At 40.8% G+C, this 26,812-nt stretch overlaps 1 protein-coding gene across 1 annotated transcript in view; it reads left to right on the forward strand.

Annotated features, from left to right (window-relative positions):
- The window catches only part of LOC135967993 (phosphatidylinositol 3,4,5-trisphosphate 3-phosphatase TPTE2-like), a 60,136-nt gene that overhangs the window by 24,496 nt on the left and 8,828 nt on the right, over window positions 1-26,812 (forward strand). Inside the window, exons 6-13 of the mRNA XM_065532976.2 lie at window positions 93-146; window positions 1,367-1,420; window positions 3,781-3,834; window positions 5,064-5,117; window positions 7,489-7,542; window positions 8,466-8,519; window positions 25,171-25,221; window positions 26,148-26,309. Coding sequence (XP_065389048.1) covers window positions 93-146; window positions 1,367-1,420; window positions 3,781-3,834; window positions 5,064-5,117; window positions 7,489-7,542; window positions 8,466-8,519; window positions 25,171-25,221; window positions 26,148-26,309 — 537 coding nt within the window. The remainder of the gene's footprint in view (window positions 1-92; window positions 147-1,366; window positions 1,421-3,780; window positions 3,835-5,063; window positions 5,118-7,488; window positions 7,543-8,465; window positions 8,520-25,170; window positions 25,222-26,147; window positions 26,310-26,812) is intronic.

A 26,812-nucleotide genomic window follows, 5' to 3' on the forward strand; every position in this document is an offset into this window, starting at 1 on the left:
GTCGGGAATAACTCATAGACTAACTGTAGCTATTTGTTGCAAAACGTTAGAATGATGCATTGTGTCTGACTCTGACCATATTTGTCCTGTAGTCCCTATCCGAATGACCTGGCAGGAGTCATTATTGATCGACCCACCGATGACAGGTGAGTTATAAAAGATGTACACATGGCCAGGAGCAGCGGTTGCCTCCTGGAATCTGAGCACTTTGGGAGGCCAAGGCGGACAGATACCCTGAGGTCAGGAGTTCACAAACATGGTGAAACCCCGTCTCTACTAAAAATAAAACAGTTATCCAGGCGTGGTGGCAGTCACCTCTAATCCGAGCTACTCGGGAGGGTGAGGCAGGAGAATTGCTTGTACCTGGAAGGTTCATGTTGCAGTGAGCTGAGACCATGCCACTGCATTCCAGCCTGGGCAGCAGGAGCGAAACTCTCTCTCAAAAACAAGAAAAAGATGTACACACAAGCATACATACAAATTGGTGACAGAGAAGGAGGCTGAGATTACTGTGATTCACTCTCAGGAGTGTTGACCATAATACAGTGTATGTTTGAACAGACGACCGTTTCTTTCTCGTATCACTATCACGTAAATGTAACTTCCATATTTTTACAGTTGTTTAGAAAGAAAGAGAAACAGACTATAGAGAGAGGCTTCTGTCTGTTTCTGTCTTCTCATCCTTAGTAACAGTCAAATGCCTTGGAAACTCAGATTTTCTGTGTATGAGACATACTGGAGTGGGCCGTGGGAATAGAGACACCCATTTGGATCAAGGAGAAGGTACAAGTACTTGGGGAACTGTGAAGCCCTCAGCAGAAAGGAACCAAGCTAAGAGCCTTGGAGGTGTTCTCCACCCTCCAGAACTGTGGCACCACGGAGGCTGGTGCTCCAAACCTCATATCACCATCGTATTGGATTGTGCCCCTGTGTCAGACCTGTAGTGACTTGACTCTTTTTGTGGGGCTGGGAAAACACCCATGCTGGTTGAAAGTAAGGAGGTAATGGAGGGCCTTTGAAACGGGACATTCAGTGAAATAAGAGGGCTGACGAGCTCCAAACACAAGTTGAGTTTGAAATAACTGCCACCACAAAGGCTGACACACACTGGGATTCAGGTCATAATAAAGAAGTTTATTTAAATCTGGAAGGATTACTGTTTTCCCCAGCCTAAGATGTTGGTTGCCATCGTATAACTCCTCCTTTCTAATTAAAAAAAGTGACATTTCAGAACCAAATAGTGCTATACATATGCATAGTCAGAACTTCACTGGTTTATGTGCAGAGTAATGAAAGCTAGTTTCTCCAAAAAAGTAAATTTCAAATTGTGTCTCCTCTCTGACTGTATTCTTTTATCATCCTCTAGTCCACCCACTAATGAACTGACAACAGCAAACCCAGAGGCACGTATCAATGAAAGGTGAGTTATAGTTAGATAAATAAAGACACACATATGCATAACTGTGCCTAGAAGTAGTCACACACCCAGACACATAAACAAAATATATCCATCCATCCATCCATCCATACATCCATCCATCCCCACTTCTCTGAACACACGTCCACTTACAAACCCACGCACACAATGGAAACATACAATAAGGAGACAGATGAACGGACATTTGTGGAGTTTATTCTGAGAAGCCTGCCTGGCCACAGAGAGTGGTTTTTAACAGGGTCTGCAATTCGTCTCATGGTAGCCTTTGTAGGTAACATTGCATCATTTCCTAATGCAGTTGGATACAAAGGAGCCAGTCCTAGGAGAGCTGCTGCTGCTTGTTAGTGTATTTGTCACCCTTAGTTCCTAGTAAGCACCTTCTTAAAGGACTCAGATTTCCTGAGTTTGAGAGCCTACCAGATTGACACAAGGGAGGAGAGAATCCTATTTGCAACATGGAGGAGATAGCCACTGACAAGGAGCAGTGAAGCCCTGGGGAAAGAATGGAGCTAATGGAACATGGACTTGTCCCTCACTCTGCTGAGCTCTGTCGACATATGAGGTTGGTGCTAAAACACAAACACAAGCACACCACCTCATTGGATGCTGCTCTTCCTTAGGCCCGCAGCTACTTGCCTGTATCTCATGGACGGGAAACACTAGCATGATGGCTGAAAGGAAAGACGTGATGGAGAGATCCAGGAAGTGGGCCATAGATGGGATTAGAGGGGTGACTGCCTACACAGTGGAGTTGAATTTAAAGGAAATTCACCCACAAAAGGCTGTCATGCATTGGTCAGCTCTGGTGGTAGAGAGTTTTGGTTAACTCTTGAGTCAGTGAGTCTTGGATAGGTGTAAAATGTGTGCCGCAATCGTAGAAAGTATGATGTGTAGGATAAATGTGTAGGCATATTCCAAAGAACCAAATACACACATAAATTCTGCAGGGTAGAGCAGTTTACATGTTGAAAGGTAATTGGAAGGCTGGGTGCGTTGTCTCACGCCTGTGGTCCTAGCACTTTGGGAGGGCATGTCGGGTGGATCACGAGGTCAGGAGTTCAAGAACAGCCTGGCCAACATGGTGAAACTGCCATCTCTACTAAAAATACAAGAATTAGCCAGGCATGGTGGTGCGCGCCTGTACTTCTTGCTACTTGGAAGGCTGAGGCAGGAGAATTACTTGAACCCAGAAGGGCGAGGTTGCAGTGAGCCGAGATTATGCCACTGCACTGTAGCCTGGGCAACAGAGCGAGACTCTGTCTCAATAAAAAAAAAAAGAAAAAAGCAGAAGAAAAGTAATTGGAACTAGTTTGAACTGAAAACATTAAGTCTAGGAAGTTATATGTTGTCTTACTATGTACGTTTTAAGTTCTTTGGCACTGGGCTGTGTGTGAACTGAGAATATCTTCTAGTAGGCTGTCCATTGCAACATGTGATATAAAGGAACACAATTATACATGTATATATGCGTATACAAACACACACATCCATGCATTCATACACACAAGAGAGAGAGACTTGGGCTATTCACTGTCAGGAGCATCCATGGGAACAAGGAGTTCCCTTGAGAGTATTTCCAGAGTCGTCTCAGGATGAGCTTTGTACAGAGTATTCTTTTGCTTTTTGGATGGAGGTAGGAAAATGGGGAGGAACTGATAGAGGAAAGCTTATTATGTGAGTGTTTGTCACCTTTCCTTTCTGTGGGAATGAGACTGTACTCGTAGTGTCGACGAAGGGAGAAGCGAATCCTGCTTGGAGCGAGAAGCGAGAAGGGATAGGAGGGGACAAAGAGCAGAGAAACCCCAGCCTAAAAGAGAACAGAGGGAAGTATTTCACACCCTCCAGAGCTCTGCCATAGCGTGAGGCTGACTCCCTTGGCCCATACCCACCATCACATGGGATGAAGCCCTTGCTTGAGGCCTGCAGCTACTTGGCCGTAACTCTTGGGCAGGAAAGACAACTAGGATGGGTGCAAATTGAGGAGATGATTGGAGGTGATAGAGAAGGAGGAACTCAGATGGGATGATAAGAAGGGGGACTTACAAACTGAAGTTGAACTGGAATTAAATGCCCTCCAAAAATGCTGTCATACATTGAGGTGTAGATACAGTTACTTAGTCTGGATGGATCGATATGTTCACAGCCTAAGATATGCACTGTTGGCATATTAAACCTCATTTCTAATAAAAAAACAAATGCCATCTCAGGTCAATTTAGTGAGATACATACGTGTGAATAATCAAAGTGCAAGCCGGGAATAACTCATAGACTAACTGTAGCTATTTGTTGCAAAACGTTAGAATGACGCATTGTGTCTGACTCTGACCATATTTGTCCTATAGTCCCTATCCGAATGACCTGGCGGGAGTCATTATTGATCGACCCACCGATGACAGGTGAGTTATAAAAGATGTGCACATGGCCAGGAGCAGTGGTTCCCACCTGGAATCTGAGCACTTTGGGAGGCCAAGGCGGACAGATACCCTGAGGTCAGGAGTTCGAGACCAGGCTGGCAAACATGGTGAAACCCCGTCTCTACTAAAAATACAACATTTAGCCAGGCGTGGTGGCAGTCACCTCTAATCCGAGCTACTCGGGAGGGTGAGGCAGGAGAATTGCTTGTACCTGAGAGGTGGACATTGCAGTGAGCCGAGACCATGCCACTGCATTCCAGCCTGGGCAGCAGGAGCGAAACTCTCTCTCAAAAACAAGAAAAAGATGTACACACAAACACACACACAAATTGGTGACAGAGAAAGAGGCTGAGATTACTGGGATTCACTCTTAGGAGTGTTGACAGTAATACAGCGTTATCTTTGACATCGTTTCTTTATCATCTCAGTGTATCACACATAGGTAAATTACATATTTTTTACAGTTGTTCAGAAAGAAAGAGAAACAGACTATAGAGAGAGGCTTCTGTCTGTTACTGTCTTTTCATCCTTAGTAACAGTCAAATGCGTTGGAAACTCAGATTTTCTGTGTATGAGACATACTGGAGTGGGCCGTGGGAATAGAGACTCCTATTTGGAGCAAGGAGAAGGTACGAGTACTTGGGGAACTGTGAAGCCCTCAGCAGAAAGGAACAAAGCTAAGAGCCTTGGAGGTGTTCTCCACCCTCCAGAACTGTGGCACCATGGAGGCTGGTGCTCCAAACCTTATATCACCATCGGATTGGATTGTGCCCCTGTGTCAGACCTGTAGTGACTTGACTCTTTTTGTGGGGCTGGGAAAACACCCATGCTGGTTGAAAGTAAGGAGGTAATGGAGGGCCTTTGAAACAGGACATTTAGTGAAATAAGGGGGCTGACGACCTCCAAACACAAGTTGAGTTTGAAATAACTGCCACCACACTGGCTGACACACACTGGGACGGAGGTCATAATAAAGAAGTTTATTTAAACCTGGAAGGATTACTGTTTTGCCCAGCCTAAGATGTTAGTTGCCATCGTATAACTCCTCCTTTCTAATTAAAAAAGTGACATTTCAGAACCAAATAGTGCTATACACATGCATAGTCAGAACTTCACTGGTTTATGTGCAGAGTAATGAAAGCTAGTTTCTCCAAAAAAGTAAATTTCAAATTGTGTCTCCTCTCTGACTGTATTCTTTTATCATCCTCTAGTCCACCCACTAATGAATTGACAACAGCAAACCCAGAGGCACGTATCAATGAAAGGTGAGTTATAGTTAGATAAATAAAGACACACATATGCATAACTGTGCATAGAAGTAGTCACACACCCAGACACATAAACAAAGATGTCCATCCATCCATCCATGCATCCATCCATCCCCACTTCTCTGAACACACGTCCACTAACAAACCCACGCACACAATGGAAACATACAATAAGGAGACAGATGAACGGACATTTGTGGAGTTTATTCTGAGAAGCCTGCATGGCCACAGAGAGTGGTTTTTAACAGGGTCTGCAATTCGTCTCATGGTAGCCTTTAGGTAACATTGCGTCCTTTTCCATTGGAGTTCTATACAAAGGAGCCAGTCCTAAGAGAGCTGCTGCTTCTTGTTAGGGTATTTGTCACCTAGTAAGTTCCTAGTAAGCACCTTCTTAAAGGACTCAGATTTCCTGAGTTTGAGAATCTACCAGATTGACACAAGGGAGGAGAGAATCATATTTGCAACATGGAGGAGATAGCAGCTGACAAGGAGCAGTTAAACCCTGGGCAAAGAATGGAGCTAATGGAACATGGACTTGTCCCTCAGACTCCAGAGTTCTGTCAACATATGAGGTTGGTGCTATAACACAAACAGGAGCATGCCATCTCACTGGATGCTGCTCTTCCTTAGGGCCGCAGGTACTTACTTGCCTGTGTCTTATGGATGGGAAAGACCAGCTTGATGGGTGAAAGAAAGACATGATGGAAAGATCTAGGAAGCGGGCCATAGATGGGATTAGAAGAATGACTGCCTACACAGTGGAGATGAATTTAAAAGAAATTCACCCACAAATGGCTGTCAGGCATTGTTCAGTTCCAGTGGTGGACAGTTTCGGTTAACACTTGAGTCAGTGAGTCTTGGATAGGTGTAAAATGTGCCGCAATCGTAGAAAGTATGATGTGTAGGCTAAATGGCATGGCAGATTAGAAAGAACCAAATACACGCATGAATTCTGTAGGGTAGAGCAGTTTACAGGTTGAAAAGTAGTTGGAAGGCTGGGTGCATTGGCTCACACCTGTGGTCCCAGCACTTTGGGAGGGCAAGTCAATTGGATCACGAGGTCAGGAGTTCAAGACCAGCCTTACCAACATGATGAAATCCTGTCTTTACTAAAAATACAAAAATTAGCCAGGTGTGGGTTGTGCGCCTGTAGTTCCTGCTACTCGGGATGGTGAGGCAGGAGAATGACTTGAACCCAGAAGGCAGAGATTTTAGTGAGCCAAGATCATGCCACTGGACTCCAGTCTGAATGACAGAGTGAGACTTTGTCTCAATTTAAAAAAAAAAAAGAAAGAAAAAATAATAATGGGAACTAGTTTGAACTGAAAATGTTAAGTCTAAGAAGTTACATGTTGTCTTACTATGTATGTTTTAAGTCCTTTGGCACTGTGCTGTGTGTGAACTGAGAGTATCTTTTAGTAGGCTGTCCATTGTAATATGTGATATAAAGGAGGACAATTATACATGTATACATGCATATTCAAACACACACATCCATGCATTCATATACACTAGAGAGAGTGATTTGGGCTATTCACTCATGGATGTCAGGAGCATCCATGGGAACAAGGTGTTCCCTTGAAACTATTTCCAGAATCCTCTCAGGATGAGCTTTGTACAGAATAATCTTTTGCTTTTTGGATGGAGGTAGGAAAATAGGGAAGAACTCATAGAGGGAGGCTTTTTATATTAGGGTTTGTCACCTTTCCTTTCTGTGAGAATGAGACTATATTTATAGAGTGGACCAAGGAATAAGCGAATCCTGCTTGGAACGAGAAGGAGATAGGAGGGGACAAAGAGCAGAGGAACCACTGTAAAAAAAAGAACAGCGCTAATTACCCTGGAAGTATTTTATGCCCTCCAGAGCTCTGCCATAATGTGGGGCTGACTCCCTTGGCCCATACCCACCATCACATGGAATGAAGCCCTTGCTTGAGGCCTGCAGCTACTTGGCCGTAACTCTTGGGCAGGAAAGACAAGTAGGATGGGTGAAAACTGAGGAGGTGATTGGAGGTGATAGAGAAGGAGGAACTCAGATGAAATTATAAGAAGGGGACTTAAAAACTAAAGTTGAACTGGAGTTAGCTCCCCTTAAAAAAGGTTGTTACACATTGAGGTGAAGATACAATTGCTTAATCTGGATGCATCGCTATGTTCCCAGCCTAAGATATTCACTGTTGGCACATAAAACCTCATTTTCAATAAGAAAAAATTTCATCCCAGTTCAATTTACAGGTATACATACATATATATATATATATATATTTAAAGTGTATGCAAGGAATCACTCATCGAGTTAGTGTAGCTATTTGATGCAAAACATTAGAATTCTGCGTCGTGTCTGATTCTGATCATATTTGTCCCGTAGTCCCCATCCTGATGACCTGGTGGAAGTCGTCATCGATACAGACACCGACGACATGTGAGTTATAAAGGATGTTCACACTAACATAGAGATACAAACAAAACAGTGACAGAGGAAGATATTATGATTAGTGGGATTTGCTCTCAGGAGTGTCCATGGCAATACAGAGTGTCTTGGACACAGTTTATCTTCTCACTGTAGCACCTATAGTTAAACATCCACATTTTTACAGTTGTTTTGGAGAAAAGAGGAATAGTGTATAGAGAGAAGCTTCTGTCTGTTACTGGCTTTTCACCATTTGTTACTAGGAGCCGAATGCCTTAGAAACTCAGATTTTCTGTGTATGAGAAATACTAGAGTGGGCTGAGGGAAGAGAAAATCCTATTTGGAGCAAGGAACAGGTAGGAGTACTTGGGGAACTGTGAAGTCCTCAGCAGAAAGGAACAGAGCTAAGAGCCTTGGAGGTGTTCTCCAGCCTCCAGAACTCTGCCACCATGGAGGCTGGTGCTCCAGACCTTATATCACCATCGTATTGGGTTGTGCCCCTGTGAAAGACCTCTAGTTACTTGATGCGTTTTGTGGGGCTGGGGAGTCGCCCATGCTGGTTGAAAGTAAGGAAGTGATGGAGGGTTTTTGAAGCAGGACATTCAATGGATTAGGAGGGATGACTATCTAAAAATTGGAGTTGAGTTTGAAATAACGGGCATCACAAAGGCTGTCACATGTCGGGATGAGGTTGTAATTAAAAGGTTTACTTGAATCTGGAAGCATTACTATTTTCTCCATCCTAAGATGGTGGTAGCCATCATATAAATCCTGATTTTTGATAAAAAATGATGTTTCAGATCCAAATAGTGCTATACACATGAATAGTCAGAAATTAACCAGTATATGTTTAGAGTAATGAAAGCTAGTTTTTCCCGAAAAGTAAATTTCAAATTATGTCACCTGTCTGACTGTATTCTTTTATCATCCTCTAGTCCCCACACAAGGGAACTGACAGGAGGAACCAAGGAGGCTTGTATCTATGAAAGGTGAGTTATAAATAGATAAATAAAGACACATGTATGCATAAGTGTGCATAGAAGTATATATATACACACACAGGCACATAAACAAATCTATTTACCCATCCATCTATACACATTTCTCTCAACACACGTGTACAAACCAACCCACGCACACAATTGAATCATAAAACAAGGAGACAGATGGACATTTGTGGAATTTTCTCTTAGGAGCCTACATGGCCATACAGAGTGTTCTTAGTGGGTTTCCAGTTCTTCTCATTGTAGCGTTTGTAGGTAACTTTGCATCCTTTTTTGATGGAGTTATATAAAGAGGAGCAAGTCATAGAAGGTTGCTTCTTCCTGTTAGTGTATTCGTCACCCTTAGTTCTTAGTAAGCAGTTTTTTAAGGGACTCAGAGTTCCTGAGTTCGAGAGCCTACCAGAGTGGCCCCAAGGGAGGCGAGAATCCTATTTGCAACATGGAAGACAGAGCAGCAGACAAGGAGCAGTGAAGCCCTGGGCAGAAAGGAATGGAGCTAATAGAACAGGACTTGTCCCTCACTGTCCAGACCTCTGTCAACATGTGAGATTGGTGCCCAGACCCAACCCCAAACGCACCACCTCACTGGATGCAGCCTTTCCTCAGGCCCACAGCTACTTGCCTCTGTCTCATGGACAGGAAAGACTAGTATGATGGGTGAAAGGAAGGACCTGATGGATGTTTTTCACAGGCATGTTCAGACTTCTACTGGAAATAAATAATGAAAAATGAAACCTGATGCAAGTTAATTATAGTTAATGCTCAAGAAAATTTAAAAAATTAATTAGATGTTCCAGAAGCTATAAGAAGTTTGTGTTTAATCAGTGACTAATTTTTAAAGAGGTTCTTTGTGTTATGTATTACCACTTCTTTTGCAAGGAAACATCAAGGTGTGAATTCTGTAATTGCTCATTAAGCAGTAGTACATGAGTTGAATATGTAGTATAGATTTCTTAAGCCGGTAAATAAAAATCTTCTCTATTCATTTTTTTTTTTTTTGAGACGGAGTCTTGCTCAGTCGCCCAGGCTGGAGTGCAGTGGCGTGATCTCGGCTCACTGCAAGCTCTGCCTCCCAGGTTCATGCCATTCTCCTGCCTCAGCCTCCCAAGTAGCTGGGACTACAGGCACCCGCCGCCACACCCGGCTAATTTTTTGCATTTTTTTTTTAGTAGAGACGGGGTTTCACCGTGTTAGCCAGGATGGTCTCGATCTCCTGACCTCGTGATCTGCCCGCCTCGGCCTCCCAAAGTGCTGGGATTACAGGCGTGAGCCACGCGCCTGGCTCTATTCATTTTATAGTATAGTGGAGGCATGGGTGAATTAAAATGTATTTCTAATATGTAGATAGGTTTAATTTGTATATCATCATTGTTTAATTAATTGGCCATTGAAAAATGAGTCTGTTAATTGTTGGAATTTACTTACTGGAGTTATATGGTAGGATTTGCATAGCCTCACCCATTACTTATGTGTATATTTGATATTTTATTTTATTTTATTTTTTATTTTTATTTTTATTTTTTTTTGAGACGGAGTCTCGCTCTGTCGCCCAGACTGGAGTGCAGTGGCCGGATCTCAGCTCACTGCAAGCTCCGCCTCCCAGGTTTACGCTATTCTCCTGCCTCAGCCTCCCGAGTAGCTGGGACTACAGGCGCCAGCCACCTCGCCCGGCTAGTTTTTTGTATTTTTTAGTAGAGACGGGGTTTCACCGTGTTAGCCAGGATGGTCTCGATCTCCTGACCTCGTGATCCGCCCGTCTCGGCCTCCCAAAGTGCTAGGATTACAGGCTTGAGCCACCGCGCCCGGCCGATATTTTATTTTTATGGAAAAACTACTCCTTTTGGTGCAAAAGATGTTTTTGCTAATAGTGTCAATAAAAGAGAAAATCATGTGGTGTTTATATGTCTGTGTACCTTTTTACTCCATTAGCACTGCCTTCAGTGAAATGACAATAACTCATGAAGCATCCTTCAACAAAAAGTGAGGTCTAAATAAATTAAAAGCTGGATGTAAACATATATATGTAAATATACACATAGACACACACACACACAAAAGCATACATGTAGAGAAGAGAGATTCAGATTTGCCTAGTTCATTGTCTGGAGCATCCATAACAACACAGGGTGTCTCAGACACTGTTTTCTAAAGTCTAATTACTGTAGTATCTGCAGTGACCTTTCTATCCTTTTTGGATCTAGTTGGATAAAAAAGGAACATGTCATAAGAGCAATGCTTCTTATTCCTACTGCATTGGTCACTCTTACTTAGCAGCAGCCAAAAACCTCAGGAAAATATGAGTGAGGCAAGAGAGGAGACAGTCCTATTCTTAGCATGGGGGAGGTAACAGTGGGCAGGGAGCTGAGGAACTGTCAACAGAAAAGAACAAAGCTAGTAGAACCTTGGTCTCTTCCTCTGTTACCACATGAGGTTACTTTCCCAAAGGCAAACCCACCATCAGATTGGATGGAGCCCCTGCCTTAGGTCTGCAGTTACTTAATCGTATCTGAGGGGCAGAAAAGACATCCATGATTGGTGAAGAGTTATTGGTGGTATTTGAACTTGAGAAAGCAGAAAATTACAAGGGTAAGCAAGGTGGGTATTTACAAACTGAAGTTGAACTTCTGTAAATTTTGCCAGAAATGGTAACTTGGGGATTAGGGTTAGGAGTAAAGAAATGTATATAAACTTGATTCATTAAGTGTTTTTCACAGGCCTAAGAATTTACAAACATTTGAAACCTCATTTCTAGAGAAAAGTTGAATACCAGGTTTGAAATAAATAACTGATTAACATGTCAATTTTTAGGGTAACTAGATTATAAATTGTAGAGTAATTATTGCTAATTTGTATCAGAAAAATAAGTCTAGGAAGACGTGGAGTCTTGTTACATTCATTTTTAATGCTTTAGCTATTACGCCATTGAACTAAAAAGAGTAATATGTGGTAGAGTCATTAATATATGGAGAGAAAGAAGAGAGGGAGATAATTGAGATTGGTAAGGTTCACTCACAAATGAAGTAATAAAGAACTGCACTTAAATGTTGATTCACTAGACTGTTTGTTAAGGTCCAAGAGCTTTTTTACATGATATAAGGCTTTCTTTTAGGGAAAAAAATGATATATTAATACTAGATTCCAAATAATTAATTGACATATACATTTTCAGAGTTCAACCAGTTTATAAATGTAGTAGAGCAATTGTACATAACTTCAACCAGAAAAGTAAGTCTCTGAAGTCGCTTGATCTGGCATGGACGTTTTTACTCCTTAGCACTGGCCCAGATAAACTGACATCAGTAGTCTTTCACCACTTTGATATATCTGATATATGTCACCTTTCAATGGTGGTGTCATTGAAGACTACTAATGTTATTAATCTAGGTCATTGCTAAAGGATATATCTACACACACACACACACACACGTGAATATATGTGTGTGTGTGTATAAATAGGTGTATCCTTTATATATATATTTAGTATATATAGATACCTACATACATGTATGTGTGTATATGTATGAACATACCTATATACATATATCTATATGTATATATGTGCATATATAGATATATACATATCTTTATGTATGTACATATATGTATCTATATAGATATATTCTATAGCACTGACCCCAATTAATAACATTAGTAGTCTTTTTAATATATATACTTTAGCATATAGCCATGCATGTATATATATTGTTTAGCATGTATGTATACATATATAGTATATATGTACACATATGTGTATGCGTATACATGTATACCTTATTGTGCTTTATTGCCCCTCAGATACTAGTTTTTTATAAACTGAAGGTTTGTAGCAACCTTGCATTGCGCAAGTCTCTTGGTTTCATTTTTCTAACAGCATGTGCTCACTTTGTGTCTCTGTGTCACATTTGGGAATTCTTGCAATATCTTAAACTTTTTTTATTTTTAGACAGACTCTCACTCTGACACCCAGGCTGGCATGCAGTGGTGCGATCTCAGCTCACTGCAACCTCTGCCTCCCAGGTTCAAGCGATTCTCCTGCCTGAGCCTCCTGAGTAGCTGGGATTATAGGCGCCCGCCACCACGCCTGGCTAATTTTTATGTTCTTAGTAGAGACGGGGTTTCACCGTGTTCCTCAGGCTGGTCTCAAACTCCTGACCTTGTGATCCGCCCAACTTGGTCTCCCAAACTGCTGGGATTACAGGTGTGAGCCACCGCACCCAGCCTATTTTAAACTTTCTTGTTGTTAACCTATCTGTTATGATCTGTGATCAGTGATCTTTGATGTTACTATTGTAAGTCTTTGGGGTCAACATGAACATGAAGCATGCCCTATAGGACAACTACCTTAATCAATGTCATGTTTTTTTGACTGCTCCACAGAGGAGACATCCCCCATCTCTCTCCCTCTTCTTGGGCCTCCTTATTTCCTGAGATACAACAATATTGAAAGTAGGTGATTTAATAAGTCTGTGAGGGTTTCTAAGTGTCCCTAGTGAAAGGAAGAGTCACAAGCCTCTCACTACAAACTGAAAGCTCAAAATGATTGTGAGGAAGGCTAGACTTCTGCACCAGTCAGACAAGTTGTGAATGCAATATATAAATATATATACGTATATATGTGTATATATGTGTGTATATATGTATATATGTGTATATATGTATATTTATATATGTATATATATAGTCTTGAAGAAAATTAAGACTGCTACTCCAGTGAATGTACAAATGATGAGGAAGCAAAACAGTCTGATTGCTAATATGGAGAAGGTTTTAGTAGTCTGGATAGAAGATCAAACCAGCCATAGCATTTCCTTAAGCCAAAGCCTAATCCAGGACAAGGCCCTCACTCTCTACAATTCAGCGATGGCTGAGAGGTAAGTAAGTTGCAGAAGAAAAGCTTGAAGCTAACAGGTTGGTTCATGAGGTTTAAGGAAAGAAGCCATCTCCATAACATAAAAGTGCAAGGTGAAACAGCAAGTGCTGTTATCCTGCAGCAGCAAGTTATCCAGAAGATGTAGCTGAGACAGCTGATGAAGGTGGCCACACTAGACAACAGATTTTCCGTGTAGACAAGATACCCTTTTACTGGAAGAAGATGCCATCTAGGACTTTTATATTTAGAGAGGAGAAGTCAATGCATGGTTTCAAAGCTTCAAAGCACAGGCCGATTCTTTTTTAGGGGCTAATGAAGCTGGTGACTAAGTTGAGGCCAGTGATCATTGAGTGTTCTGAAAATCCTAGGGCTCTTACGAATTATGCTAAATAAAGCAAGATGGGTGACTAGAGATGCCTTATGCTCATTCCCCTACAAGAAAAAACCTAGGCAACAAATACGCATCTAAGGTCTGATTAGAGTGTCAAAGGAATAGTCCTGGAGTGCAGCAAAGGAGTAGAGACACCTGTAGTGACTGGAAGGCCCCCACAGCATGGAAGCACTCAGCCTCTGCAGCCCCTTTTCCCCCACCTGGGTTGAATTGGCCCAGAGACAGGAAGGACTTCTCATTGCAGGGTGAAGGTAAGGAGAAGATCCCCACCAGCCCCACTGCCATCACAAACACAGAGTCTTAAGGAAAATCTCACAGTATTTGCAAGCCTTGAGGCCAGGGTGGAGTACTGCCAAGAATTTACACAGTTGCATGTCCTGGACTAGGAGTACAAGGTGAAGGCTTCCCACCCCCAGAGACCTAAGCTGCAGCAACACATCACCAGCTTGAGACCAGAGTCATCTCGTGAGTGTGCCCTCCTCTGGGGGCCAGTAGCCACTGTGCCTCTCCAGCACTGGAGCTTTACCTTTAGTATACCAAACCCACATGGGTGGGTTAAAGCCACAACCCCAGCTGTGTGGAGGTTGGTCCCAGGATTGGCGGTAACTCAAGTCCTGAAGAGCAGGGAAATCAACCCCCACCACTACACTTTCAGACAGAGGAATAATCTGCAGTCCCATCCAGGGTGAGCTCACCCTTGAGCTAGCCAAACCACTACATGCCCTCTCTCAAGTGGGAGAGTCCCCTAAGCCTCTGAGCAGCTGATATACTCCAAGGTCAAGAGCGTGACTATGAGTCTATGCTCAGGACCTGAGAAACAGCCGTGCAGGCCTCATCCAGGCATGCTCCTGACCTGCCTAGCAGCCCTCTGCCTTTAATAAGGGCCTGAGAAACAGTCCCACAGGCTGCCCCCAGCAGGCACACCACTGAGTGGGCCTTGAACTTGTATCTCAGACCTGAGAAACAAGTAGCTATGTGTGCCTGAGTCTCAGGGCTGAGAAACAACCCTGGGAGCTTACTGTGGCCAGCATACCCTCAGGCCAACTAAGCAGCCACATATACTATGTCCCAGTTTGAGGAACAGCCCTGTAGGTCACCCCCCACAGAAACGCTCCCAGGCCAACTAAGCAGTTGTGCAACCTTTCACGAGCCTGAGAAACATTCCTGTACCCATTCCCAGCAGATGCACCTCCAGACCAGCCAATCAGCCATGAATGCCCATGTCCTGGACCTGAGAAAGAGCCCCATGGGCTACTCCCAGAAGACATGCCCCTAGGCCAGCTGAGCAGCCTTGTGCCCACATCCTAGGTCATAGAAGCAGCCCCCTGGGCTTCCCCTGGCAGGCACCACCCAGGCCAGCTGAACAGCAGTGTGCCCACATCCTGAGCTAGAATAGCCCTATGGACCACCCCCAGCAGACACACTTCCAGGACAGCTGAGAAGTTATTTGACTGTATCCCAGGCCTGAGAAACACCCCCTGTTGGCCAGCCCTGCCAAAGATGCCTTCAGTCCAGCGTAGCAGCCATGCAGCTCTATATTTGGCCCATGGGTTTCCCCCAGGAGACTGGCCTCAGGCCAGATGAGCAGCTGTGTACCCACATACCAGTCATGGGGAACAGCCCTTCAGGCCACTCCTGGAGTGCATGATTCCAAGCAGGCAAAGAGCTGTGACAAAGATTTTTTAAGATAGCAAGAGAAAAGGAGGAAAACACTTACAATGGAATTCCCATTAGACAAACAGCTGATTTCCCTGCAGAAACCTTAGACTGGAAAAGAATGAGACGATATATTCAAAGTTCTGAAAGAAAAAAAAAATCTTTCAACCGAGAATATTATACCCAGTGCAGCTATCCTTTACAAATGAAGAAGACATAAAATTTGTCACAGATAAACAAAAACCAAGATAATTCATCACCACTAGACCAGCCTTACAAGAAATGCCCAAGGGAGTCTTACTTCTGGAAGTAAAAAGATGATAACTACCATCATAAAAACATGTAAAATTTTAAACATTGCTGGTAGAGTCAATACATAAAAGAGAAAGAGAAAGGGATGAAACCTTATTACTACAGACAACTACCCAACTACAAAAGTAAACAGAGAGGCAGAAAGGAACAAAACATACAAAACAACCAGAAAACAATAAAATGTCAGAAGTAACTCCTCACCTACCAATAATAACTTTGAAGGTTAGGAAGCATGTTCATAGCAATAAACACCTGGATCAAAAAACTAGAAAAATTTCCAATAAACTACCTAACAATTCTACCTCAAGAAACTACTATGGTAAGAACAAACCAAATCCCAAATTATTAAAAGGAAATGAATAATAAAGACCAAACAGAAATAAAGAAAATTGAGGCAAGATTTGCAAAAGGTTAACAACAAAAAGCAGGTTTAAAAATATCAACAAACTGTCAGCTAGACTAAGAAAAAGAAAAGACCCATATAAATAAAATCAGAAACAAGAAAAGAGACCTCACAACAGATATGACAGAAATCAAAAGGATTATTAGACACTGTTATGAACAACTCTACAATAAATTTGAAAACCTAGAGGAAGTGGATAAAATCCTCGACCCATACAACCTACTGAGACTAAACCAAGAAGAAATCGAAAACCTGAACAGACCAAAAAGAAGTAATGAGGTTGAATCAGTAACAAAAAGACTTTCAACAAAGTCCAGGATCTGATGACTTCACCGCTTAATTCTACCTAGTTTAAAAAATAAACTAATATCAATTCTTACACTATTGCAAAAAATTAAAGCAGAGGAAAGTCTTCCTAACTCTTTCTATATAAATAAAGTATAGTTGATAAAGTAGTGGTAGGATTTGAGAGGATTCACTCCAATTTTGAAAACAGTTCTACTGTGGATAAAATGCTATCAAATGGCATCACATGTAACAGAGAAATCACTTGTGAAAGGAAGAGTCATTTGATACAGTGAAGTTCGTTGTTGTCTTATTTTAAGAAATTGCCTCAGCCTCCCCAGCCATTGGCAACCATGACTCTGATCTGCCAGCAGCCATCAACATGGAGGCAACGCCCTCCACCAGCAAAAAGATTATGATTTGCTAAAGGCTCAGGTGATCATTAGCATATTTTAAACCAATAAAGTAGTTTTACATTAAGGTATGTACATAATTTTTTTAGACATAATGCCATTGCACACTTAACAGACTACAGTGTAGTATAATCATAACTTTTATATGCATAGGGAAACTAAAACATTTGTGTGAGTCACTTGATGCAGTTTTTGCTTTATTGCAGTGGTCTAGAATGAAACCCACAATGTCTTTGCGATATGTCTATACACATTTATGTATTCTATAACTATATGTATTCTTTTATATATCTTTATATACATGTATAGAAAGAGAGAGAAAAAAGAAGAGAAAAATATGCAAAATTCAGTGTTGGGAGTATCCATGAGAACAGAGTTTCTGGTTAATGATTGTAATTTTCTTTCTTAAATGTTAGGTCTTCCAGTGAGCTAAGTGGTGTTTACTATATCCTTTAGATTCATGGAATTCTTGTTATTCAAATAAATTCTTCATCACTGTTTTGTGTAGCAAATATCTAATGATATATTTTTGCATTTTTTTGGTGGCTAAAGTGTGTCAGAACGGCTTTCCAGGTTTGAAGATTATGAAAATGCTGAATATGTCGCTTCATATGAGTAAGTCAGTTTGAAGTCTGAAAGGAGGGAGCCATTGATGGATCTCTTTTCTTTAGTTAAACAGGGCTTACGCTGAGGCAAGAAGGAAAAAGGGAAACTATAGAAGGGTATCAAAATGCATGGGTGGGAGAGTACACCATATTTATTCCAATTGAATACTTAGACAAGTATTATTTTGAAAAAAAAAATCCATCCATTCAGGAATAAATGTTCTTCCAGCTTGAAAATGTAAAAAGTCTCCTTAGAAGAAATTAACTTCATGAGAAGTTTTTTTATTTTAAAAGAAAACAGGAATGCAGAATGCTACTTACTCATCAATAGCGAACCTTTCTCATTTGTACTGGATCATGTGTGATTCCCAGTTTTGTAGATTTCACCTATGAGCAAATGGTATTGATAGCAAAAGCAAACATGTTTTGCTGACTAAAGACCTCTTTATGCTCATTGGGATTTTATTCTTCTCTGTTTCTAATCTCACTAGAGTACTGAGTACTTCCTATTGCACTGACCTGAAGGCATTTTACCATGTACTCACTGTAATGAGAGAATACATTCTTAAACTGGCTTGTGCCTGAACTGCAGACATATTCAGGAGATTTTTCGTCTGCTTCTTTCTTGCCCAGTTGTGTAACCATTCACCAGCTTGTGTCAATATTGGAGAGGAAGTACTGCCATAGAGGAAGTTAACTCATCATGGTTGTAAGCTGTTGGTGTCTAAACAAAGATTACATGGGAAACAGAGGGCAATACAAATAGTTCTTCAAATTACCCTGAGTTTTCATTTTCTAGAAATTTTTATCATGGGCCATCAATGAAGAATTCACGGCACCACTTAACTAAACTGTGTGTCTGCATACTAGCTATACATTTTCTGTAATGGAGCTGCCCAGGGCTGAGGGAAAACTAGACAGACTGAGCAAGGCAAGCATTTCCTTTTTCTTTCCCCACTCCAAACAAAATAAAGCAGGTTTTTGTTTTGTTTTATGTTTAAGTTACAAAGTCTCATTGCATAGACATAGGAGGAATTGGCAGTAGTCCCTGTGAGAATCACTGCTGTTTCATACCAGGGGGATGATCTTGGATTTATAGTAAAAGCTGGAATCAGTGCTTGGCTTTGACATCATGTATTCATTCACCTGATACTCAACAAGTCACTAAACCTGTTTAACTTTTAGATTATTCAAATGTAAACTGGTTATAATGCTTTCTATGTAGTGGATATTGTACTGTAAAAAATTAGTAATAAAACTAAAATAACATGCAAAAACACTTTGAAAATTCTGTAGCTCTGTAAATAGGTTTTGTGCCAAAAACTGAAAACAACATGAGTTTATGAAAGGAAAATCAGAAAATACAATCAACAAATCTATCCACATTTAGTCATTCTTAAACTTTGATACATGAACTTCTAAGTTCTTTAAGCCTATACATTTTTATGTTTACAGATACGAGACCATACTTATATTCTTTTGTAAATAACTTTATTACTTAATGGCATCATGTCTATGTTTTCTTTTTAATGTATATTCATGTGCACTTACAACATTATTTGTAATAGTTGTGTAATACTGCATGGTGTAGATGTGTTATAATTCATTTAATAGATATTGCTGAACAATTACGTTTTTTACAAGTTTTTACTGTTACAAAAAATGAATATATTTGAGGCTAAATCTTTGCATATTGTTGGTTATTTGTTTATTACAAATTCTCAGAAGTGGAAATCCTGTGTCAAAGGGAATGCTTGTGACACTATTGATATTGGTATGTGCTTGAACATCAAGATGCAAAAGTGTACATTTCTCTCCTCCAATACTTAATGCTAGCCATCATTGATTTCTTTGATATTAGTAAATATGTTTGTTCTAATGCACATTCCTTGACATACCTTCATTTATGCTTTTTTCAGTTAATATTTCATCATTTCCAAAGTACCTTTGCCCAATTAAAATTGGGGTGCTTTTCTGTCTTCAGACTGAAAAGTTAAATCTGTTGATCCTTTTTCTATTTTATGTAATATAAGTAATTTCTCCTAGGTTGTCTTGCTTTTCACTATATAAAAGTGTTTAATCTTCATATAATCCAATGTACCTGTTCTTTTCTTTGTGATTCATGCCTTTAATGTTATTCTCAGAAAAAAAAATCCAAAGTTGAATTCAAAGCACAAATATTAACTATGACCTTCTCTACCCCAAGATTTTAAATATATTCACCAAGATTTCTGTTTTGAATTTATTTTCTTTATTTAAATAAAATAGCTGCCCTGAATTTACTTTGTCTTAAGGTATAACGTGTAGAAATGTACTTTTCTCCTGTGTGACGAATAGTTTTCACAGCATCAAAATATCATCCCCCTGTATTGTCCTTACCCTGTTTTAGTGATCTAGAGTGAGAGCAGGAAGACCAGAGAGTCAGTGCAGTGTTTTCAGTGCTTTGCGTCATGGCCATCTCCATACTGCCAGTCTGTACCAGAGACAAATGTGTCCTGTGGGAGAGACAGCACCTGCCCTCAATACAAATCCCATTTCATTAAAAATGGTCTTGTTAGTGTCTATCGGGAGAACCCGCTCCCGATGTTTAACGTGGGTTCTTTTCTATTTCCTCAGTGTCTCGGCTGGGTTGAGAAATAAAGGGAAAGAGCACAAGAGAGAGAAATTTAAAGCTGGGTATCTGGGGGAGACATCACACATCGGCAGGATCCGTGATGTTCCCCAAGCCGTAAAACCAGCAAGTTTTTATTAGCGATTTTCAAAAGGGGAGGGAGTGCACAAATAGGGTGTGGGTCACAGAGATCACATACTTCATAAGGTAATGAAATATCACAAAGCAAATGGAGGCAGGACGGGATGACAGGACTACCAGATGAGGCGAAATTAAAATTGCTAATGAAGTTTCGGGCACGCATTGTCGTTGATAACATCTTATCAGGAAACAGGGTTTGAGAGCAGACAACCTGTCTGACCAAAATGTATTAGGCGGGAATTTTCCTCCTCCTAATAAGCCTGGGAGCACTACAGGAGACTGGGGCTTATTTCATCCCTTGGGCTTCAACTACAAAAGACGGCACGCCTTAAAAGGGGCCATCTATAAGGCTACCTTCAGGGTGCATTCTCTTTCTCAGGGGTGTTCCTTGCTGAGAAAAAGAATTCAGCGGTATTTCTCCGATTTGCTTTTGAAAGAGGAGAAATATAGCTCTGTTTTGTCTAGCTCACCAGCGGCCATTCAAAGTTACCTCTCTTGTTCACTGAACATTGGTGTTATCCTGTTCTTTTTTTAAGATGCCCAGATTTCATATTGTTCAAACACACATGCTCTACAAACAGTTTGTGCAGTTGACACAATCACAGGGTCCTGAGGCAACATTCATCCTCCTCAGTTTATGAAGAAGGTGACAGGATTAAGAGATTAAAGTAAAGACAGGCATAGGAAAACACAAGAGTATTGATTGGGGAAGTGTTAAGTGTCCATGAAATCTTCACAATTTATGTTCAGAGATTACAGTAAAGACAGGTGTAAGAAATTATAAAAGTACTAACTTGGGGAACTAATAAATGTCCATGAAATCGTCACAATTTATGTTCTTCTGCCGCGGCTTCAGCTGGTCCCTCTGTTCAGGGTCCCTGACTTCCCACAAAAAGTGTCATGTAGCTTCCACCTTCTATTGATAAAAAATAAGTCATGGTCATAGTTAATATTTGTGCTTTGAATTCAACTTTGATATTAATATTGGAACTTTCAGTGTTTTAAGTTTAGTATCTCATATCTTTTTCTCATTTTTTTTTTTCTGAGATGGAGTCTGACTCTGTGGCCAGGCTGGAGTGCACTGGCGTGATCTTGGCTCACTGCCACCTCCACCTCCCGGGTTCAAGCCATTCTTCTGACTCAGCCTCCCGCATAGCTGGGACTACAGGTGTATACCACCATGCCCAGCTAATTTTTGGTATTTTTAGTAGAGATGGGGTTTCACCATGTCGGCTAGGATGGTCTTGATCTCTTGACCTCGTGATCCACCCGCCTCGGCCTCCCAAAGTGCTGGGATTACACGCGTGAGCCACTGCACCCAGCCTCCATCTCTTTATTTTTAAACTGTCATTTCAATTTAGTTTTTGTCTCTTGTGTATAGCATGTATTGCCTTTAATTTTAAAGTTATCTGAGAGTATTTCTCAATATGGAAGATGAGAGTAATATGTCTGTATTTATGATTTCTGGTATGTTTGGCTTTATTATCTTACTTTTTCTTTATGAAAAATACTTTGGGCCGGGTGCGGTGGCTCACGCCTGTAATCCCAGCACTTTGGGAGGCCGAGGCGGGCGGATCACAAGGTCAGGAGATTGAGACCATGGTGAAACCTTGTCTCTACTAAAAATACAAAAAATTAGCCGGGCGCGGTTGTGGGCGCCTGTAGTCCCAGCTACTCGGGAGGCTGAGGCAGGAGAATGGCGTGAACCCGGGAGGCGGAGCTTGCAGTGAGCCGAGATCGCGCCACTGCACTCCAGCCTGGGCGACAGAGCGAGACTCCGTCTCAAAAAAAAAAAAAAAAGAAAAATACTTTGATATTTTCTTTTTAAATTTGCTAGTAATTGATTTGTTTTTATCCCGTTCATTTTTTACTGATATGCAAGTCAGAAGCCCATTTCTAGTCTATCAATGTTTATATTTAAATATTTAGAAAACATAATTATACCATTTTTCTCCATCAATATCGAGAATAAAACTGGACTTGTACTTTTAAAAGATAGGAAATGCAATCTGCCTTTACTTCTATCTTCTTCCAAACCTTGAATCCTAGTGTAATAATGCCGAAAATTTAAATCAATACTATTATTGGCAATTTTATATTGTCTTTACTTTTACAATCATTTATTTACATTTTCACGTACTACATTTTTATGCTACATTACCAGATTTATTTAGACTTACTTCTGAGTTTATATTATTTACCATCTTTTCTCTATAAGTCATCTTCCTTATTTCTGTGTTCTTCATTTTAATTCATTGCTCAGCTGACTCAAGCACTTTGAGTAATTGTTTTTAGGAAAGGTACATAGAGGCTATGCTTTTGAGTTGTTGCATGTTGGAGTGTCTGTCTGTTGCTCTGAAATGTGAATGGTACTTTTCCTGGATATAGATTTATTGAGTCATAGCTATTTCCCTGCAAACTCTGCACGTAACTGCTTGAAGCTGCATTTACATAATACACTTTTTAAACCAAAAAAGTCTCAATTGTGTATTTACTTGGTATAGTTTCAGGGGACACTGAAACAGATTGAAGGGGCTACAACTACCCAAGCCACTCCTTCATGCCTTCATGATCTGTCAGGCTTGGTTCTGTATGGTCATATTGTCAAGTGAATTCAGATGGATGACATTTCCTTGATACCCAGGGATCCAGTAGGCTGTGTGGGATCAGAGGTTCTTGTAAGAGAATGGCAACTTCAGGAAAGAATTTGCCCCTTTTGGCCAATTGATCCTCTGTGTACATCAGCCTTAACTTTCTAAGCCTGGGTAGAGGTGGTGGGTCCAGGTGGAGGAGGGGAAGTTTAGAAGGATTGGGGATTTCCTTTATCTCAGGTTAACATCATTCGTCAAAGCCCAGTTTTGTTTTTTTAACTTTTATTTTAGGTTTGGAGATACATGTGAAAGTTTGTTACATAGGTAAACACATGTCAGGGAGGTTTGTTTTACCTATTATTTCATCACCCAGGTATTAAGCTCAGTACCCAAATAGTGATCTTTTTTGCTTGTCTCTCTCCTCCTACCCTCCCTGCTTCAGTAGACCCCAGTGTTTGTTTCCCTCCTTGTGTTCTTACATCCTTATCATTTAGCTACCACTTACAGATGAGAACATTCAGTGTTTGATTTTCACTTTCTGCACCAGTTTGCTAAGGATAATTGCCTCTAGCTCCATCCACGTTCCCACAAAAGACATGATCTCATTCTCTCTTTTTTTTTTTTCTTTTTTTTTTTTTTTGAGACAGAGTCTCGCTCTGTCACCCAGGCTGGAGTGCAGTGGCACAATCTCAGCTCACTGCAAGCTCTGCCTCCCGCATTCATGCCATTCTCCTGCCTCAGCCTCCCAAGTCGCTGGGACTACAGGTGCCTGCCATCACACCCGGCTAATTTATTTTGTATTTTTAGTAGAGACAGGGTTTCACTGTGTTAGCCAGCGTGGTCTCTATCTCCTGACCTTGTGATCTGCCCACCTCGGCCTTCCAAAATGCTGGGATTACAGGTGTGAGCCACCGTGCCCGGCTGATCTCATTCTTTTTTATGGCTGCATAGTATTCCAGGGTGTATATGTACCACATTTTCTTTATCCAATCTGTCATTGATGGGTACTTGTGTTGATTCCATGTCTTTACTATTGTAAATAGTGCTGCAGTGAACATTTACATGCATATGTCTTTACAGTAGAATGATTTCTATTCCTCTGGGTATATACTAGGTAATGGGATTGCTCAGTCAAATAGTAGTTCTGCTTTTAGCTCTTCGAGGCATCCCCACACTGCTTTTTACAATGGTTGAACTAATTCACACTCCCACCAACATTGTATAAGTGTTCCCTTTTCTCTGCAACCTAGCCAGCATCTGTTATTTTTTGACTCTTTAATAATAGCCATTCTGACTATTGTCTGGTATGAAATGGCATCTCATGTGGTTTTGATTTGCATTTCTCTAATCTGTGATATTGAGCTATTTTTCGTATGCTTCTTGGCCACATGTATGTCTTCTTTTGAGAATCTGTTCATGTCAAAGGCCAATTTTGGCAGTGCCCCAGTTCTCCTCAGTATCTGTCCTCTTTGTTCTCCAGTCTTAGGCACAGACTGGGAGCATTGTTTTAGGATTCATGCCTCTCATGGTGAAATTTGAGTCCTGTGTTGGAGACTTCAGTATGCCAGAAACTTCCTGAAGGGTTTTCCTACTGATGCCTGCTATGTCGGAGGCTTCTCCTAAAGAGCCTCCAAAATAGGAGGCTTCAGTAAGGACAAAAAATTGTTCCTCATTAGCTACCTTGTCTTCAGCCATAAGGTAAAATGAGGCATTACTGGAGGCTCCATCAAGCGGGTTCTCCTTTCTTGGATTAATGGAAGGAGCCCAGTCTTTTGGGTGTTTCTCCTTTGAAGTATATCTTACTGAAATGTCTTACTTCTGCAGATCATATGCAACGTCAAATGCAGCTCTCACTAATGTGTATCTGTTCACTAGGTGTCTAGTCTCAAAGAGATGATAAGAGCATCATTTACTCCCTATGCTCATCCTTGAAATACCTTACTTTATTGCTGTGGAAACTGAGATCTGGCCAAAGTTTGATGACTTGCCCAGGCTGGCATTAAAATACAGTTCTCTTCTACCACTCTTTTCTGTTTTCATGCTATATTCCTTGAGTTGATGACCACAAGTTTAAGTTTAGTATTGCCATAAAGTTGGAGTTGGGGCTTTGCATGCAATGGAAACGTTACTAAACATCCAAAGTTTACTGTCTTATTCACATATATTCTGGATAGGAAAGTAAAATACTCAGGGAGCAGAAAGGATAACATTTTAGTTTTTATTAAAAAGCATTTTATTATATAACTTCTGAATAATTGCCTTTTAACATTGTATTTATAAAGGCCTTTGTTTTTTGGTTACATTTATGATATAGGTTAGAAGAAATCTGATTAATTTTATTTTTGCTTCTTTTTGCAGCAACAAGATTAAGAAAATTGTTCATTCAATTGTATCATCCTTTGCAATTGGGTATGTGAGACATAGAAAATACCATGTATTAAATATACCTGAGACTTAATGCATAAAAAACACCACGTATTAAATATATCTGAGACTTGGCCGGGTGCAGTAGCTCACCCCTGTAAACCCAGCACTCTGGGAGGCCGAGACAGGCAGATCACCTGAGATCAGGAGTTCAAGACCAGCCTGGCTAACATGGTGAAACCCCGTCTCTATTAAAAATACAAAAATTAGCCGGGCATGATGGCGGGTGCCTGTAATCCCAGCTAGATTATAGATTAGGCAAATAATGTAAACAATTTATGGGGAATGTATTTAGAATATGTAACAGCAAATTTCAGGAGGTACTTTAGAGTTCAGTACTATAAATACGTATGGAATTGAATTCTTTCTCATGTACCCATCACTGTACTAGAATCGTCCATAAATATGTAGTCATGTACTTGTTGAAAATGTCACTGACAAAAAACTTGGTCTTTTTAAGAACTTATGTTACTCATGCTTTCATTTGGTTTTTATTAATAAATTCTTAAGAATTATCAAGATTGATAAGATTTTATTTTTTATGAGAAATGGGTATAAACTTATGAAATTCTCAAATTTTAAGAAGAGTTTACAAACAGATACAGGTAATTTTAATGCAGTTTTACTTTTCTCTCTTGAGGTGTTAATGTGATGTTTCTACTATAAAAAGGCATGATAACATCTTGTGAAGTGGTTTGATGGGAATTTTATTTATTAAGAACTGCTTCTATTGGATGAAAACAGTGATGTTTCTGAGATTCTATAACATTACAGTTTTTCCTGCCACTGGGCAGTTTAATACTAAATAATAACATTTTCGTACCCGATCATTGGCCTAAATATAGTATAACTATAGGGACACAAGCCCCTTTATCTTTGCTGTTATTTATTTATTTGTTTATTTATTGTAGAATATTTGGCGTTTTCCTGATCTTATTGGATGTGGCTCTGATCTTTGCTGACCTAATTTTCACTGATAGCAACGTTTATATTCCTTTGGAGTATCGTTCTATTTCTCTAGCTATTGCCTTATTTTTTCTCATGGATGTTCTTCTTCGAGTATTTGTAGAAGGGTAAGTTTGATTATTTTTATAATGCATAAAGCTATTTTGTACTTTTCTAAGAAGCGCTTTGGGAGGCCAAGGCGGGTGGATCATGAGGTCAGGAGTTCGAGACCAACCTGGCTAAGATGGTGAAACCCTGTCTCTACTAAAAATACGAAAATCAGCTGGGTGTGGTGGCGGGAGCCTGTAATCCCAGCTACTCGGGAGGCTGAGGCAGGAGAATTGTTTGAACCCAGGAGGCGGAGGTTGCAGTGAGCCAAGATTGTGCCATTTCACTCCAGCCTGGGTGTCAGGGTGAGACTCTGTCCCCACCGCGCCCCCCCAAAAAAAAGGAACAAGAGGATTCACCTCAAGCTGATTTAAAAGCCTTTGGGCCTTAGGAGAACCTTGGTGGTAGTCTGGCAGTACCCCCCATGGCCTGTGTTTGAGTTTGGTAGCCATAGATTGATGCTCCTCTGCTTTTGGAGAGGGGTGGAAAGAGTGGGGAGGACTGCATCTTGTGGTTTGAGTGA

The sequence above is a fragment of the Macaca fascicularis genome, chromosome 17, assembly GCF_037993035.2.
Source record: "Macaca fascicularis isolate 582-1 chromosome 17, T2T-MFA8v1.1".
In the NCBI taxonomy this organism is placed as follows: Eukaryota; Metazoa; Chordata; class Mammalia; order Primates; family Cercopithecidae; genus Macaca; species Macaca fascicularis.